At 42.3% G+C, this 16688-nt stretch overlaps 1 protein-coding gene across 10 annotated transcripts in view; it reads left to right on the forward strand.

Annotated features, from left to right (window-relative positions):
* Positions 1-10043, forward strand: part of NMS (neuromedin S) — a 46393-nt gene extending 36350 nt beyond the window's left edge. For 3 of the 10 annotated variants that reach the window (XM_058684438.1, XM_058684437.1, XM_058684439.1), the window contains 7 exons: positions 516-571; positions 901-938; positions 5947-6025; positions 7216-7251; positions 7817-7858; positions 8932-8981; positions 9885-10043. In XM_058684438.1, coding sequence (XP_058540421.1) covers positions 516-571; positions 901-938; positions 5947-6025; positions 7216-7251; positions 7817-7858; positions 8932-8970 — 290 coding nt within the window. In that variant the 3' untranslated portion in view covers positions 8971-8981; positions 9885-10043. Of the gene's footprint in view, positions 1-515; positions 572-900; positions 940-4404; positions 4457-4600; positions 4635-5946; positions 6026-7215; positions 7252-7816; positions 7859-8931; positions 8982-9884 lie in introns of those variants that run through there. The other 7 variants (XM_058684441.1, XR_009248718.1, XM_058684444.1 and 4 more) reach the window with 7 other exon arrangements.
* Positions 10044-16688: the final 6645 nt, after the last annotated feature.

Raw genomic sequence — 16688 nt, forward strand, 5'->3', positions numbered from 1 at the left:
AGATTTCTCCAATTTCTGTATTAGCTATTCCCCCAAGTATTGCATCGTGTACAAACGAGATAGAGACTTCATTTAGGCCAGGTAGAGGCTGACTGGCATAGGGTGCAGCTGGTAACACCCTTGCCCAGACCTACCCCTGCTTCTGATGAAGCAAAAGAACAAGTATCTGTACTTCTTAAAAGTTCCTAGACTGACTCTGATGCACACACTTTCTTGACACCATCTCCTAATATGCTATCTCCATAAATTCCATAAAAATACAAATTAAGTTTTTCCCTCTTGAGTTACTAACTCTTATGTTGGTAACTCCTGGTAAATTAAAAAAGGAATTGTGTTTAATTAATTTTAGTACAAATCTCACTTTTACTGTTGTAGGTAGAAATGTGTTTTCTTTGTAAATCCTTTTTAAAATATTGTATTTCTAGAATCTCTGTATGTTTTTCAATGTAAAGATTTAAAAGTTAATGCTATGAACTTTTTTCTCTAATTAATATTTTTGTGATTTCTCATAATAGGATTTCCTCGACCTCTAGCTGATCCCCCAGATGACTTGGATATCATGCAGCTTGAGGTACGCTGCTATTCAGTAATGTGCGATTTTTATTTCATCTTGGCCTTGAAAATATCACGTGGATAATGTTCACTTAAAACTATTTTAAGATCAGATTCTTGGCTGCAGCAGGAACTCATATTGCCATTTTCATAGCCTCATTTAAGGCATCCTGAGAGTTGTGTTGAAATTCACTGCCACTGTGTGAGAAGGTAATGCAAGGTTCATAAATGGGACAGTTTTAGAGTTTTATATGTGTTGTAATAGATTTCTATTGACTAAAGAATTTAGACTTACCTTTGATTCGAATTTAGACTTATCTTTGATTCATTTTTCATATTTTTCTTTAGTGGCTGGCATATGGGGCAACTCTTTCTTGGCAAACTAAGGTAAAACAGTTATATGCATATAATTATTCTTTAAGTTATAACAATTTACATGTTTATATCATAATTGATATCTGTAAGAAGCACAGTTTTTTGGTACCTCCAGGAGAAATCTGTGTGTATGTCTAAATACATGTGTAAGAATGTAGTTTTAGGAAATAACAAGTGAATCTGTCATATATAAAATACCATAAAATATTGGTAGTTCATGTATATTCTTATAATTATTATCATAATACATACATATATAATTATATTATGTATATTGTGACATATCATGGTATATGTTACAAATTGATATACTACGATATAATAGTTCTTCAAAACAATCATCTCATGTAAATGACCTAACAGTGATAGGAACCACAACAGTAATGTTTCAGTGGATACAAAGTAAATAGATCTCATGTAAAGACCCTAACAGCGATAGGAACCACAATGAACCACTTTTGATTCAGTGGAAAGTACAAGAGGGTGGTATTAGGGTGGAGTCCATGACTCTTAGCATACACTGAATATTTTCACCTTGAGGCACATCTTTTCTTCCTCACTTCCCCCAAGCCACAGCATACCATATCCTGGCCACATTGAGCTGTTCACTATTCCCCAAGTGCACCAGGCCTTTATATGTTTGTTTGCACAGGCTTTTCCTTAGCCAAAATGCTTTTGCAGGCTGTGTTCGCAGCTCAGACTCTAAAACCAAAGTACCTGGGTTTACCACCCAGATCTACTTAACTTTGGCAAGTTTGTTAATCTGTGTCTCAGTTTTCCCATCTGTAATATGGGAATAATAGCCTCATGTTATTGTGAAGATTGAGGGCTTTAATATTTGTGAAGTGTTTACAACAGTAACACAGTAAATGACAGCACTTAAGTGCCAGCTGTTACCATTATCTCTGATGCCACTAATGGCCATCCTTCAAGATTCAAACATCACTTTCTCACTTACACTTCATAAGTATATCATGCCTATTTCATGCCTATTTCTTCTTATTTTCAGTTTATCCTTATGCATATGTTTGAAGACAACTGTTCTCTCTTATCTTCAAAACTAATCTTATAGCCTTGATATCCAGAGCAAAAATTTAGGGTGAAAACTCAGTTTTCTATCTCCTTGCCACTGCCTGTTCACTTCACACCAAATGGGCTTCCCTACCCCTCAAATGAAGGCTGCAAGGATGTCCCCTACATAAGCAGAAGAAGTGGAAGTGTGGCAGTCACATGTGCTAGTTACAGTATTAAATTGGGTTATAGGTTTCCCCAAGTGCAAGGTGCCACATGGAATGAATTTCCTTCCACTTTCTCCATCGTTCCAAAGCTGATCCTGTTCGTCATCACCAGTTGTAGAAGAGCAAGGGCTTGTTCAGTGAACAGAACTATCAATATTTTTAAATCTATGGATAGAGAGATTGTGGCTCTTCCTGGTCTTGCTCCTACATTAAAATATGACCTGTGGCATGTCACTTCCTTTCCTGGGGCTCTGGTTCCCTCAACTATCCCATGTCTGGATGAGCTACCTGGGCTCTAAGTCCACTTCCAGTCCTGCTCTCCAAAAAAGCCAGGTGTGTGTCTCTAGGGGACTTCTATCTTGAAGCAATTCAGAAAGCAGAGTTATATTCTACAAATAATGACACCTGTGGAAAGTCTTCCTGTTTTGTGTTTCTGGTGGGATCAGAAGTTTAGATGGGAGGGTGGCAATAGATTCTTATGAACACAGCTCTACCATTCATCCATTCAGAAAAATACATTCATTGGAAGCATGCCATATGTTAGGCGCTAAAGGTGCAGTAGTGGCCAAAATAAACAAAACTACCTGCTCTTCATGAAACTTAAGTTCTAGGGGCGCCTGGGTGGCTCAGTCGGTTAAGCGTCCGACTTTAGCTCAGGTCACGATCTCACGGTCCGTGAGTTCGAGCCCCGCGTCGGGCTCTGGGCTGATGGCTCAGAGCCTGGAGCCTGCTTCCGATTCTGTGTCTCCCTCTCTCTCTGCCCCTCCCCCGTTCATGCTCTGTCTCTCTCTGTCTCAAAAATAAATAAACGTTAAAAAAAATTTTAAAAAAACAACTTAAGTTCTAGTTAGGGAAAAAAATCATAAATTAGATAGGTAAGTACATTTTGAAATTATTTTTATGTAAAAAGACAAAATTAAAGCAAGGAAGGTGCATATGAAATGTTGAGAATGGAGTTCTAGCACCTGGAAAAGCATCTTCATGTTCCTTGTTATTTTTTGGCCTGAAACATAACAGTATAAAGCTGATGAATATGGCACAAAAAATGATTGTTTGCCCAATAAGTGTCCAGAAAACACACATACACTCACACATACATGACGGGTGTGTGTGTGTGTGTGTGTGTGTGTGTGTGTAGAATACATAAGTATCAGCTGCTTCCCATGTAGAAACTCTCCACAGTTTGCAGAAAGATGTAATTTTATCAACAGCAACAAGTTAGAAGTATTAGTAACAACTTTCATTTCTGTCTGGATTGAAGTTTGAGTTGATTCAAGAAGATTTCAGTGTGATTGAGGTGTGAATGATCAATATTATCCAGATCAGCATATTTGCAATATCATTGACAGTAATCCTCAATCAATTTTACAAAATGCGGGCATGGAAACCTGATTTATTGTTTTGTAAGATGTCTTCTTCACAGCAGTATCCTGGAGTAGGGTGTGCTGCCTGTGCAACCATCCCTGTCGTCATCCCTGCCAACAAGGGCAAGGTGGTGCTCTAACAAGGACTTAGAAATGAAAAGTTGGGCTTTCTGCAAAGAGATTGGAAGTTCATGTAGAAAGCATTTGGGGAGGTGGGGGTGAGGAAGAATTTGGTTGATTTGAACCAACCCTAAAAAAGCTGAATTCCAGGGTACACCCAGCAACAAATTAAAAATTGCAATCATTGGGGCGCCTGGGTGGCGCAGTCGGTTAAGCGTCCGACTTCAGCCAGGTCACGATCTCGCGGTCCGTGAGTTCGAGCCCCGCGTCAGGCTCTGGGCTGATGGCTCGGAGCCTGGAGCCTGTTTCCGATTCTGTGTCTCCCTCTCTCTCTGCCCCTCCCCCGTTCATGCTCTGTCTCTCTCTGTCCCAAAAATAAAATTAAAAATGTTGAAAAAAAAAAAAATTTAAAAATTGCAGTCATTAATTTTATTTCAACTCTTTGATGGTTATCTGGCACATGATTAGGGGATTGCTTGTGTGTACTACAGACCATGTTTTTCTCCCAAAGAAAGGTGAAATAAGATTTAGTTTTAAAATAATGATGTATTGCTGACAACTTGCTTTTTTGTAGACCCTGCATCAACTCTAGTCTTATTGAGTTTGTCTAATTGATTTCCTTTTAGATTGCCAATTTATTTTATAATATTCAGATAAATTCAGTAAGGTCCCTGGTGTAACTTATACTGAAAACCTTGTCAATTACCTGCCCCAGTAAAATACCATGGAACTTACCCTCACAATTCTCTTTCTAGGATAATCAAGACATATACAAAAGGGTGAGTACTGCCCAGCCTGGCAACACAGGCATGTAACTTTCACATTTATAGCAAGTGACACTTGTACTAAAATCAACTTGTACTAAAATCTACTTACTAAAATAGGACTAAAACCTGTCTTATTCAGTTTTTTGTTTTTGTTTTTTTTTTTTTTTTAATTTTACTACTCCAGAACTCAGGAGCCAACACATCCAGTTAAAAGTGGGGTCAGTATTTTACCATACTCCTCTTTCTATAAAAGTCACTCTCCTCTGCTTGCCTTTTATCCCTACCTAATATGTGCAGATAAGTAGAAAAGCAGGGGGCTTACAGACACTGTCTGTATAATAGCTCTCAAAGAGGTTTTTCCTGGGGCTTCCGGCATATTATCTCTCTCCCTGTCTGGGCTGGAAGTGATGTGAGGCTGACACATCAGAAAAGTTAGAGAATATATTACCAAAAAGGAAAAATAAGTGAGGAATAACTTTTTATTATGCACTTACAATAAATGTTTTTAAAAGGCCCCATAAATACTTAACCTCTATTTGCATTTATCATACTGCCTTATTTGTTTTAATTAAAAAAAATGCTTTGAGAAGTGTAAAGTGCCATATCCCCAGTAGTGATCCATGGAGCTGCACTTTCTATAACCATTACCATGTGTATGTGCTATGGGCATAACATGCACTACCTCTAACTTTGTTATTATAAACTTGAGTTACCCTGAAAAGCAGGCTGTGTAAGTGAATTTCTGCAGGGTATGATTTGAGGAATATTAGGAAGGTCATAGAATAAAATTCTTAATTCAGGTGCTCTGTCATAGTAACTGAAATTCTACCATTAGAAAGTCACTTATTTATATAGACAAGGCTTTCCAAGTCTTCAAGAACACCCTTAAAAAACAACAACAAACAAAACAGCAAAGTGTTGTTTCCCCAAGAGGCGAAGACTCAGCTGTAGTATAGGTTAGGAATGAGGATCAGGTGAGGATGGGGATATTCTCAGGAAGGGCCATGAGCACTGCAAAGGGAGAAAGGACACTGGAAGAAGAAAACTCTGTGAGACAAATGAATCTTGACTCTGAGCCAAAGTGTTCAGGGAGGATTCCCAACAACTAGATATAAGACACGGGTATGTATGTCTGAGTGTGTGCCGGAAGGTCACAGACAAGAAGTGCAGGAAAATCAAAGGCATTAGGGAGAGGGTTATGGACGCTGCCCTTCCGCCTCCTTCCGTAGACTAGGAGCGCACACCTGGAGTGAAAAGAGATTGGCACTGGGTTGCTTCTTTGGGACACTGCACGCCATACTAGGGCAGAACGCTTGGCGTTAAGGCAGATAAAAGTCTGATTTACCCTCAGGGAATATTTGTAAGTGATGTGTTGGAATTGTGGACTGCTATAAAGGCAAGCAGTTCTTTATTGAAAACATAAAATTTCAAGCTTAGGCTCTGACATGGACTTTATTCTGGAAATTAAACTATCTGTAAGGCGGGCAATGGAGAGGGCTGCGTCCCACCCTCCCTGCGCCCTCTGTTGCGGTTTCCGCCGGTGCACCCGTTAATGAGCCTGGCCGCACAGCTCGCCAACCGAAGGATGAAAAGGTTTCAGCAGCAGCGCGTAGGTGTTTTTCTCTTTTAGGCCACCCAAAGTTCACTTAACCATGGCAGATGCATGTGGTCGCTGGGGGAGTGGGGTGGGGAGGCACGCGTTTGCATGCTGTCTTTGAATCTAAGCCTCCACCTTGGGGAGGAGAGCTGGCCCACCTTGTGCCTCAGTCCCCAACCCTGGAACCCGACCCAGTGGCTGCAGAGCCCCCCCGGGGGTGGGTCGGTGCGGGGCTAGTGCAAAGTTCTCTTCTGCTCTCGCCATCCCTATGTTTCCTTTTAGTTTCCATGTTGTTTTTACTTTCCCTGACCTTTCCTCTTCTCTTGACGGGAAGAGTTTGCCTTGGTGATCCCCTTGCTTTCCGTTGTTGCCCCCACCTGCCCTTTTATCCGTATCTCAGAATTTTGTTTCTTTAAAAATCGTTTTTTATAATTTAGAAATTACCGGTTTCAGTAATAGCTATAATTGTTCAAAATGCTAATCAAGATTTTGTTGCATGGTAGCTCCCCCTGCAAAAAAAAGAAAAGAAAGAAAATTTCTTTTTCAAAAATATATTTTTTTAAGCAATCTCTACCCCCAAGGTGGGGCTCAAACTCAGAGATCCAACATCAAGGGTCGCATACTGGCCAGACTGAGCCAGCCAGGTTCCCCGAGAACATTTCTTTTGAATGCTGAAACTCATCCCAGTTTGCCCAGGACCTTCCTGGTATTAGTTTTGAAAATCCCAAGATCCCCAGGAAGCTGCTCAGGTCCTAGAAAATTGGTTGGTCATCTTACGCACAGGCAACAGTTTGTCTCGTCTGATCCACTGCTGACTGCAACCTTCCAGACTGAGCCTGATCCTTGTTATGCCAGACCCACAAGTAGAGACAGCTGACGAAGCTGCCATGGCTTAACCTTGAAAATTTGCCCAAACCGAGGGTCAGTTTCAAGTTGAGGCTATTGGGAAGAGCAAGCCAACTTAACATTGTGTCCTGGACACAAATGTTACCTCAAGAAAACATGCTTGCCTTCCTGAACAGGAAGTTACAATTGGCTACCCATGGTTAGCCCTTCCCCTGAACTGCTTTTTTGCACCTGATTTCTGGCTACCTAAAGATTAGTGAGGATGGAGCCAGGGAGGTGCAGGGTCACAGCAGAACAACAGCAAGCCTGGGAGATGTGGTTCCTGTTAAAGTAACCTGTGCCTCCCTCCTTCACAGGATTCGAGGACTGATGCAGGAGATTTCACCAAGAAGGTAGGTAAGCCCCCATGGAGAACAAAACTCCCAAAGACCTACAAGGGAAGGACAGGAAGTGCTTGGAGCTAGGCAGTCTTGTAGCCCCTTCAGATCTCTTCTGAAAGAACTGGCCTCACAGTATGCCCCTGAAAATCATCTCTGAGGCTGAGCATTTAATTTCAGGTTTTCCTGAGCTTGTCCTGAGGCAGATAGGAATCATGGGGCAATGCTTCTGGCTGTTTATATTTCATCTCCATTCTTGCAGATGAGTCACCTAGAGCCATCTGTTCCTGAGGATTTGCTTTATGTGGCTCAGGGGCTCACATACCAGTTGTATAAACTGGGGGAGAGGTATTGCAGACGGCACAAACCAGTGCTTCTCGAGGTTGACCATGAATCGTAGATACCTTGGGACTTTGTTAAAATTCAGTAGGGACCTGAGAATAGCCATTTCTAAAGAATTCTCAGGTGTTGTTGATGCTTCTGGTCTGGGGACCACACTTTGAAAACTGCTGTCATAGACATCTTCAGAAGACCTTTGGCACAAAGTGGTTACATAATGGTTTGTGTTTTTATGTTGCAGGATCACACTGCCACCTTGGGACGACCATTTTTCCTTTTCAGGGTATAACACATTTCTTTTTCTCTGTTTTTAACCCCAGTTCCCCCCTGTCACCCAATTATGAGTTCCTGCAAAATAAGCATAGCCCAGCAAGCTGGTGAATAATTATGGGGACTATCTCATCCTTTACTTAGGGGTAACTCTCAAAGTCTCCTCCTAGATGCTTGATGTTTATAAAGGAAAGAGTCCAGAAGGACCCAGGCTGAGAAACCAGGGCTCTGGGACCGTGGGTGGGAGGCGAGAGTACTGCTGATGGACAGACATGGGGCCAACCGGAATTGGAGTCTGTGACCCTGAGCACGAAGGTCAGGATACGTGGCCCCCAAATGCACTGGAAGTAGCATAATCTCCATCCTCTCCTCCTGCCCTGGGATCTCCGAGCCTCTTGCAAAGGTCACAGAGTCAGAAACTGTGTTTGTGATCCTCCACTGGCTAGCTATGCTTCATCCCTTAGATCCTCAATTGTTTGCATCAAAAAATCAGACTATGAATCAGACTAGACCCATGGCCCTCAAACTGCCTGCTGTGGGTCACTAAGAGGTTCGCCAAGAGGTAACTCTGCAAAGATCAGACAAGATTGGAAAACACGGCACCCAACACTCTCAGAGGTTTACAGTGTACACAGGTGTGTCCTTCAGGAAACAACCTGTAGTTCCCAACTTGTTTGATCAAGGAAGTTCTTCCACCTCCATGCTGCCTGCATGACCTATTATTAGTGGTTATTCTCCAGAAAGTGCTTTGAGAAACAGTGGGCTCTATGATGTCTTTAGGGTGAGAAGTCCTGTGATAAATGGTTTGAAGACCATCCCACCACATAAATAGAGGCTGGGGGTGGTGGAATGGTGGGGCGGGGACAGTGGGCTGTAAGATCAGCAAGGGTCCTGGAGCACTGCCACAGGTGACCTACTACCAGCCCTGGGCTAGGGATTACCAGGTGAACTCCCAAGGGGGCTGCTGATATCCCAGTTAGGAGAACAAGGCCATAAGGCCCAGCTGAGGAAGGATCTGAAGCCCAGAAACAGGTTCTAGGCAGTTTTGTCTCAGTATCTGTAAGCTGCTCCGTTTTTTTTTTCCAGCCAAGGAATGGAAGAAACACTGAAGCCAACACCCAGTAGGATAGTCCAAGGTCAGCCCCATTGCAGTCTTCTCCTCCTAGCAAGTGTTGTGTCTGACTGAAGGGGAGTGAGAGGCAGCCAGAGCGGTGGTAGTTCAAGAAGAGGTGGGCCACAGGGAAGCTCTGAGGGCCCCCCACCCCCCTCCCTTCCCTGCTCTCCACACTGCAGAGACCTCCACTGCAGCCTGATAGGCTGTCCCAAGCACACAATGCAGGCTTTGCTGCCTGCCAGCTCTTTGCAGGTGTGTTGGCTCCAGCAGTAGCTGTGAGGGAGTGAGAACCCCACACGGCCCAGCTGATCCCCAGGACTTCTCACCTGACTCTTCTGATAAGGGAAAAGCCACCCTGGAAGGCTTGGCAGGGGAGGTGGGGTTACCTTATAGTGGGCACATCTCTGAGTACAGCCAGGCAAGGCTACTGTGTCCATTCAGCAGTGTTCCGAGACCCAGTTTAAATCTGGGGAGATTCGTTGGCCTCCAAGCCTGTGGAAGTGAAGTCCATGTACGAGGGCAGCTCTGGGCCTCCTCTGTCTCTGTCTCCCCTGTGTGGTCCCAGGGGCATCAGGTGGCTGTCCTTCGGAGGTGTCACAGTTTCCTTCCTAGAGCCTGATCCTGACCTGCTGGCAGCAGCTAAAGCCTGGGCAGGCCTAGGTGCCTGAGAAAGCTGTCCAGATGCTGGGAAACAGAGCTCTCCAGGTGAAGGTGGGGGAAGATGTTCACAGAGGCCATAGCACTCACACAGACCAAATGGCCTAATTAGATACAGCAAAGATAAATAAGTACCGTTTTGGGGCATTTATGACTTGTCCAATGAGGCATAATTTTAAAATACGTTATATAATAACATACCCGCCGGTCTCGTCTTGATTCTGATAATGATTTGTTCCAAGTGGTACATTTTTCTCTTCTTTTGCAGAATTCAGTGGCAAAGAGAAACTGGATCAGATAAGGAAATCGAGCAATTATTCTGAACAAATGTCAAATTTCTTTCTGTGAACAATACTTAAAGATAATTCTCTTGCTCTGTATTCTCCAGAATATTCAGTTGTGTAAAAAATAAAGTAGCATAGGCATAGCATTTTCATTTCTTGTTGGGAAGTCTTGGGGGAGGGATAAGATGTATTTTTAAAATAACAGGATATATATTTTTTAAATGTGTTGGTTTTGGTATTGTTTTCACGTGCCTCAGCTATCTTGTTATTACTGAGAATTGAGAGGACTGTCTGGCTTCATATTCTGACCCTTCCCCCTTTTAGCTGGAGGACTATGGGCTGGTCACTTCTCTATGCCTCATTTTCCTCCATGGTAAAGTGTAGTTGGTAATGATAGTACCTTCACATAATTTTTGTGATGACTGGGGAGACCACCTGTTTTAGTAAGGGGCTTAGCATAGTGGTACATAGCGCTCAGTAAGCATTGGCTCTAATTACACTTCAAAGATGAAATCAAAGATGATTTTCATGACACAAATGGTACCAGAGCAACTTGCCCTTATGAGAGCTGCTTCTCTATGGCTGACCAGGGCCTTGAGGTTATAGCACTAAGTTAATGTCTAACAATTCCATGAGTCTTAGGCCCCTTACCTTCTTAGGCACCTCCTCTGTAAACAGGATGTGACTTCCAGGCCTCCCAAGATCATTTGAAGGAGTAGATGACGCAGAAGATCTTCTCTTACTCTTTAAATAATAGTGACACATACTTTCTCACTCTTTTTTCTCCAATCACATTTATATTTGTTCTTTTTTTAATTGTTTATGTATTTTGAAAGAGAGAAAGAGTGCACATGGAGCCCAATGCAGGGCTCAAGCTCACAAACCATGAGATCATGACCTGACCCGAAATCGAGAGTCAGATACTTAACTGATAGCCACCCAGGGGCCCCATATTCTTTTCACTGCAATCTATATATCTCCCATATTGTTTTGTCTCTCTGATATTCATTATGGATATTATCTTTTAGTCTGTCTTCCAGTTCACTAAATCTCTTTTCAGCTGTGTCTCTTATGTTATTAAAGCCACCTGCTGAGGGGTGCCAGGATGGCTCAGTCAGCTAAGCTTCTGACTCTTGATTTTAGCTCAGGTCAAGATCTCATGGTTAGTGAGTTTGAGCCCCACATTGGGCTCCGCACTATGTGTGGAGCCTGCTTGGGGTTCCCTCCCCCGCCCCTGCCCCTCCCATGCATTCTATCTCAAAAAAACCTTAAAAAACTTTTAAAAAGCTACCTGTTGAGTTCTTAATTAGGGTTATTATATTTTTCAGTGCCAGAATTTCTATCTGCTAATTTCATATTTTCTAGCTCTCTGGTGAAATTCTCAATCTTGTCATTTTTCTCCTTTAACCTATTAAGAATAGATATTTTTAGAGTCTTTCTGATAAGTAAATAATCTAGCTTCCCTTTATGTATGTTTCACGATTGCTATTTATCTTGGTTTTTTATTACTTACCCTTATTCTTACAGTATAGTTCTTTGGGGGCCTTAATGAAATAGTTGAGAGTTTTTCATGGGTTCCTCCATTGCACACCCTACACTCCAGTTCTTGCCCCCTGGTCCTAGAGGGGGACAAAGATTGCTGCCCAGTTTTTCAGTCTCACAGCTGCCTTCCTGAGACCTTCAGATATTCCTATAAGAAATATACTAGCCCCAAAAGGTTTATTTTACCTTTCTGGGTTTACATCTTAATCATATTATGGCCTTATAAGTCTTAACTGCCAAGTTATCCTTCATGATACCAATTTACCAGAGGAAATTCTTGCAAATCCATGAGAACACAGGTACAAGAGTGTTCACATAGTTTCTTAGAGCAAAAGAGTTGGAAAGAACCAAGATGTCCATGAGAAGAGAAGAAATAAATATAATATTCATATAAATGAACATTTGCATGATGTTAGAAGAGTCTTAAAATCATGATGTTGAGTGAAACAAGCAAGATGATTTTTATGGAAAGATATAAGTTGAATACTATTGTGAGAACAAATACCAAATTTAGGAGAGCAGTGATTCCTGAGGTAGGAAAATTGACACAAACCAGGGAGCCACAGCAGGACTTCAACTATATTGGTAATTTTTACAGTGGGTGTTAATTGTGTAAAAAAATAATAATTTACAAATGAATTTATGTGGAAGCACAGAGATTGTGTCCAGGAAGATCAAAGAGAGAGGTGCTTCTTGAATTGATTCTTTTTTTTTTAATGTTTATTTATTTTTGAGAAACAGCATGTGAGCAGGGGAGGGGCAGAGAGAGAGGGAGACACAGAATCTGAAGCAGGCTCCAGGTTCTGAGCTGTCGGCACAGAGCCCGATGCAGAACTTGAACCCATGAACCATGAAATCATGACCTGAGCTGAAGTCAGACGCTTAACAGACTGAACTACCCAGGCACCCCTTGAATTGATTCTTGAAGTATCTGTAAGATTTCTATAGATGGCAATGGAAAAGAGCATCCCTGACAGAATAACAAAGGCGGGAAAGTGGGAAGATTCAGGGCATGTTCAAAAGACTGACTACAAGTAGCCTAGTCTGACCAGAGGGCAGGGTGCGTTGCAGGGTGGTTTCCTCCTGCTTTCCCACCCCAGCCCCCGCACGCATGCACAACCTTCCTGCTGGGCTAGATAACACTTGTTGAAACTGGGGTGAGGCTAGATTCAAGTAACTTGGAGATGAAGCTATGGCCCATGTTGAGGTGCTATGACCAGCCATAGTTGAGATATATGGACAGTGTGCATGACTTGGCAGCCAGACTGCCAGGGGTTCAAATTCCACCTCTGCCTCTCACTATTTGTGAGAGCCTAGAAGAAGGAGAGGCAGATTTGGTGAACAGCTGGTTAGTTTCTACTGTAGTAAAAGTATTATCTCTAGGCCATGAGAAAACTGACACTCATAGGTATTAAATTCTTGTCCAAGATCTTTCAGTAAATGGCAGAGTCAGAATTCAAACCCAGGTGTAACTGGCTCCAATATCTATAGCTCATGACTCACCATTGCCAGCTGTCTCTCAGGGACACAGAATTAGCCCTTGGCTGTGTGCAGGAGTGGGATGGGATGAGGGTGGAGGGTTGAGTTCTACAGGAAGTTACGAAGCTATAATGCCTGCCACCTCAGCCCTGGACTTGCTAGGTAGAGATGATGTACCTAGTACAAGAACAGAGGGAAGCAAGAATTCGCTGCAGCCGAGTAATGCCAGGACCACTTCTTACTTAGGGGTCAAGAGAGGGTTCTGGGTAAATTGGGGGAGGTTGAGTAGGGACCTCCCCCACCTCTGCTTGGGCTCTCAAATTCTTTTCCAATTCAACATGTTTAGACACTTTGGCTTTCTTAGTATTTATAAAGATATTTTTCCTATATATCTCAATCTCTGAAAGAAATAGATGTGCCTGGCCCAAACAAACCCCTTCAGAGGGTTGGAAGAGTTCCACCTCTAGACAATTTTATTTTTTGTTCGATTGTCTGATCTCTTTGCTGACTCCTAGCATTTCAGTTTAATATTAAAACCATCAATTTGCCTCAAGAGATTAAGTCACGATCAATAGAAACCCTGAAGGAGAAGATAATAGGACTTACATTATTTATACTCTCAGTCTTTGTCTTCCAGACATTGGTGAAATGGAACTTAGGAAATTGCTGTAATAAAGCAGAGCCCAGGACAAGAGGCTTTCACCGCATAGCAGCTATAGGGACACTGGGCAGTGGGCAGTAGACTATGTGGCTGCACACTCAGATAGAGAGGTGGCCAAGGGAAGAGTTACCACTTGTCACCATTTCCCAGGGAAAACTCATCCTGACCTCAAACAGTGGGAGAAGCGTGAGGAACATTTGCGGGAGAGTTATTTTATGCTTGATTGGCACTTGAGTGATGGACAGCACTGTAAAATGTACCTTTTTATCAGGGGATAGGGTCTACTCCCACTGAACTAGAAAACAAAGAGACCTCTGGGTAATGAGACTTGTTTTACTTAGAGTGAGAGACCCAACAATATTGTGATTTGAAGAACAAGTAAGTTTTTCTCTCTAGCTTACAGTTCCAACGTGGATGACCCAGATCAATGGAGGAGCTCTGTTCCTTGAGCCGTTCAGAGATACAGGACCCTGAAAATCGCTGCCCCACTATACCCTGCGCTGTCAATGCTGAGTTTCCACCAGTCTATGCTCCAGCTTGGTGAGGTGCACACACAGTGCGTTAAGGCCTGGGCCTGGAAATGGCAAGCATTGCTTCCCTCCCTTGGAGAGAAATCAGCAACAAGGCCACACTCAGGGGATGTAGTCTGTACCTGGGGTGGCCATGTACCACTAAACCCTGCTGCCTTAGATTTAGAAGAAGAGAAGGGTGCCTAGTGGGCAACACAGGATTCAATGTCAAGGAAGGGGAAGGGATTCTTTTTTTTATTATTATTAATATAATTTATTGTCAAATTGACTTACATACAACACTCAGTGCTCATTCCAATGACTGCCCTCCTCAATGCCCATCACCCATTTTCCCCTCTCCCTCACCCCCCATCCACCCTCAGTTTGTTCTCTGTATTTAAGAGTCTCTTGTGGTTTGCTTCCCTCCCTCTCTGTTGGTAACTATTTCCCCCCTTTCCCTTCCCCTATGGGCTTATGTTAAGTTTCTCAAGATCCACATATGAGTGAAAACATGATATCTGTCCTCCTCTGACTGACTTATTTCACTTAGCATAACCCTCTCCACTTCCATCCGTGTTGGTACAGAAGGCCATATTTCATTCTTTCCCACTGCCAAGTAGTATTCCATTGTATATATAAACCACCTCTTCTTTATCCATTCATCAGTTGATGGACATTTAGGCTCTTTCCATAATTTGGCTATTGTTGAAAGTGCTGCTATAAACATTGGGGTACAAGTGCCCCCATGCATCAGCATTCCTGTATCCCTTGGGTAAATTCCTAGCAGTGCTATTGCTGGGCCATAGGGTAGATCTATTTTTAATTTTTTGAGGAACCTCCACGCTGTTTTCCAGAGCGACTGCACCAGTTTGCATTCCTACCAGCAGTGCAAGAGGGTTCCCATTTCTCCACATCCTTGCCATCATCTGTAGTTTCCTGATTTGTTCATTTTAGCCACTCTGACAGGGGTGGGATGGTATCTCAGCATGGCTTTGATTTGTATTTCCCTGATGATGAGTGACATTGAGCATCTTTTCATGTGTCTGTTGGCCATCTGGATGTCTTCTTTGGAAAAGTGTCTATTCATGTCTTCTGCCATTTCTTCACTGAATTATTTGTTTTTCGGGTGTGGGGTTTGGAAAATTCTTTATAGATTTTGGATACTAGCCCTTCATCCAATATGTCATTTGCAAATATCTTTTCCCATTCTGTCCATTACCTTTTAGTTTTGTTGATTGTTTCCTTTGCAGTGCAGAAGCTTTTTATCTTGATGAGGTCCCAATAGTTCATTTTGGCTTTTAATTCTCTTGCCTTTGGAGATGTGTCGAGTAAGAAATTGCTGCAGCTGAGGTCAGAGAGGTTTTTTCCTGCTTTCTCATCTAGGGTTTTGATGGTTTCCTGTCTCACATTTAGGTCTTTCATCCATTTTGAGTTTATTTTTGTGAATGGTGTAAGAAAATGATCTAGTTTCATTCTTATGCATGTTGCTGTCCAGTTCTCCCAGCACCATTTGTTAAAGAGACTGTCTTTTTTCCATTGGATACTCTTTCCTGCTTTGTCAAAGATTAGTTGGCTCTACATTTGTGGGTCCAATTCTGGGTTCTCTATTCTATTCCATTGGTCTATGTGTCTGTTTTTGTGCCAATACCAGACTATCTTGATGATTACAGCTTTGTAGTAGAGGCTAAAGTCTGGGATTGTGATGCCTCCCACTTTGGTTTTCTTTTCCAAGATTGCTTTGGCTATTTGGGGTCTTTTGTGGTTCCATAAAAATTTTAGGATTGTTTGTTCTAGCTTAGGAAGAATGCCAGTGCAATTTTGATTGGGATTGCATTGAATGTGTAGATTGCTTTGGGTAGTATTGACATTTTAACAATATTTATTCTTCCAATCCATGAGCAAGGAATGTTTTTCCATTTCTTTGTGTCTTTTTCAATTTCCTTCATAAGCTTTCTATAGTTTTCAGCATACAGATCTTTTTATATCTTTGGTTAGGTTTATTCCTAGGTATTTTATGGTTCTTGTTGTAATTGTAAATGGGATCTGTTTCTTTATTCCTCTTTCTGTTGCTTCATTATTGGTGTATAAAAATGCAACTGATTTCTTTACATTGATTTTGTACCCTGTGACTTTGCTGAATTCATGTATCAGTTCTAGGAATCTTTTGGTGGAATCTCTTGGATTTTCTATGTAGAGTATCATGTCGTCTGCAAGAAGTTAAAGTTTGACTTCTTCTTTGCCTATTTTGATGCCTTTTATTTCATTTTGTTGTCTGATTGCTGATGCTAGGACTTCCGTTATGTTAAACCACAGTGGTGAGGGGCACCTAGGTGGCTCAGTTGGTTAAGCATTCGACTTTGGCTCAGGTCGTGTTCTCACGGTTCATGGGTTTGAGCCCAACATCGGGCTGTGTCCTGACAGCTCAGACCCTGGAGCCTGCTTCAGATCCTGTGTCTCCCTCTCTCTCTCTGCCCCTCTCCCGCTCATGCTCTGCTGCTGCTCTCTCTCTCTCTCTCTCTCAAAAATAAACATTAAAAATTTAAAAAAAAAAAGTGGTGAGAGTGGACATCCCTGTCATGTTTCTGATCTCAGGGGGA

This window comes from Neofelis nebulosa, chromosome 9 (genome assembly GCF_028018385.1).
Source record: "Neofelis nebulosa isolate mNeoNeb1 chromosome 9, mNeoNeb1.pri, whole genome shotgun sequence".
NCBI lineage: Eukaryota > Metazoa > Chordata > Mammalia > Carnivora > Felidae > Neofelis > Neofelis nebulosa.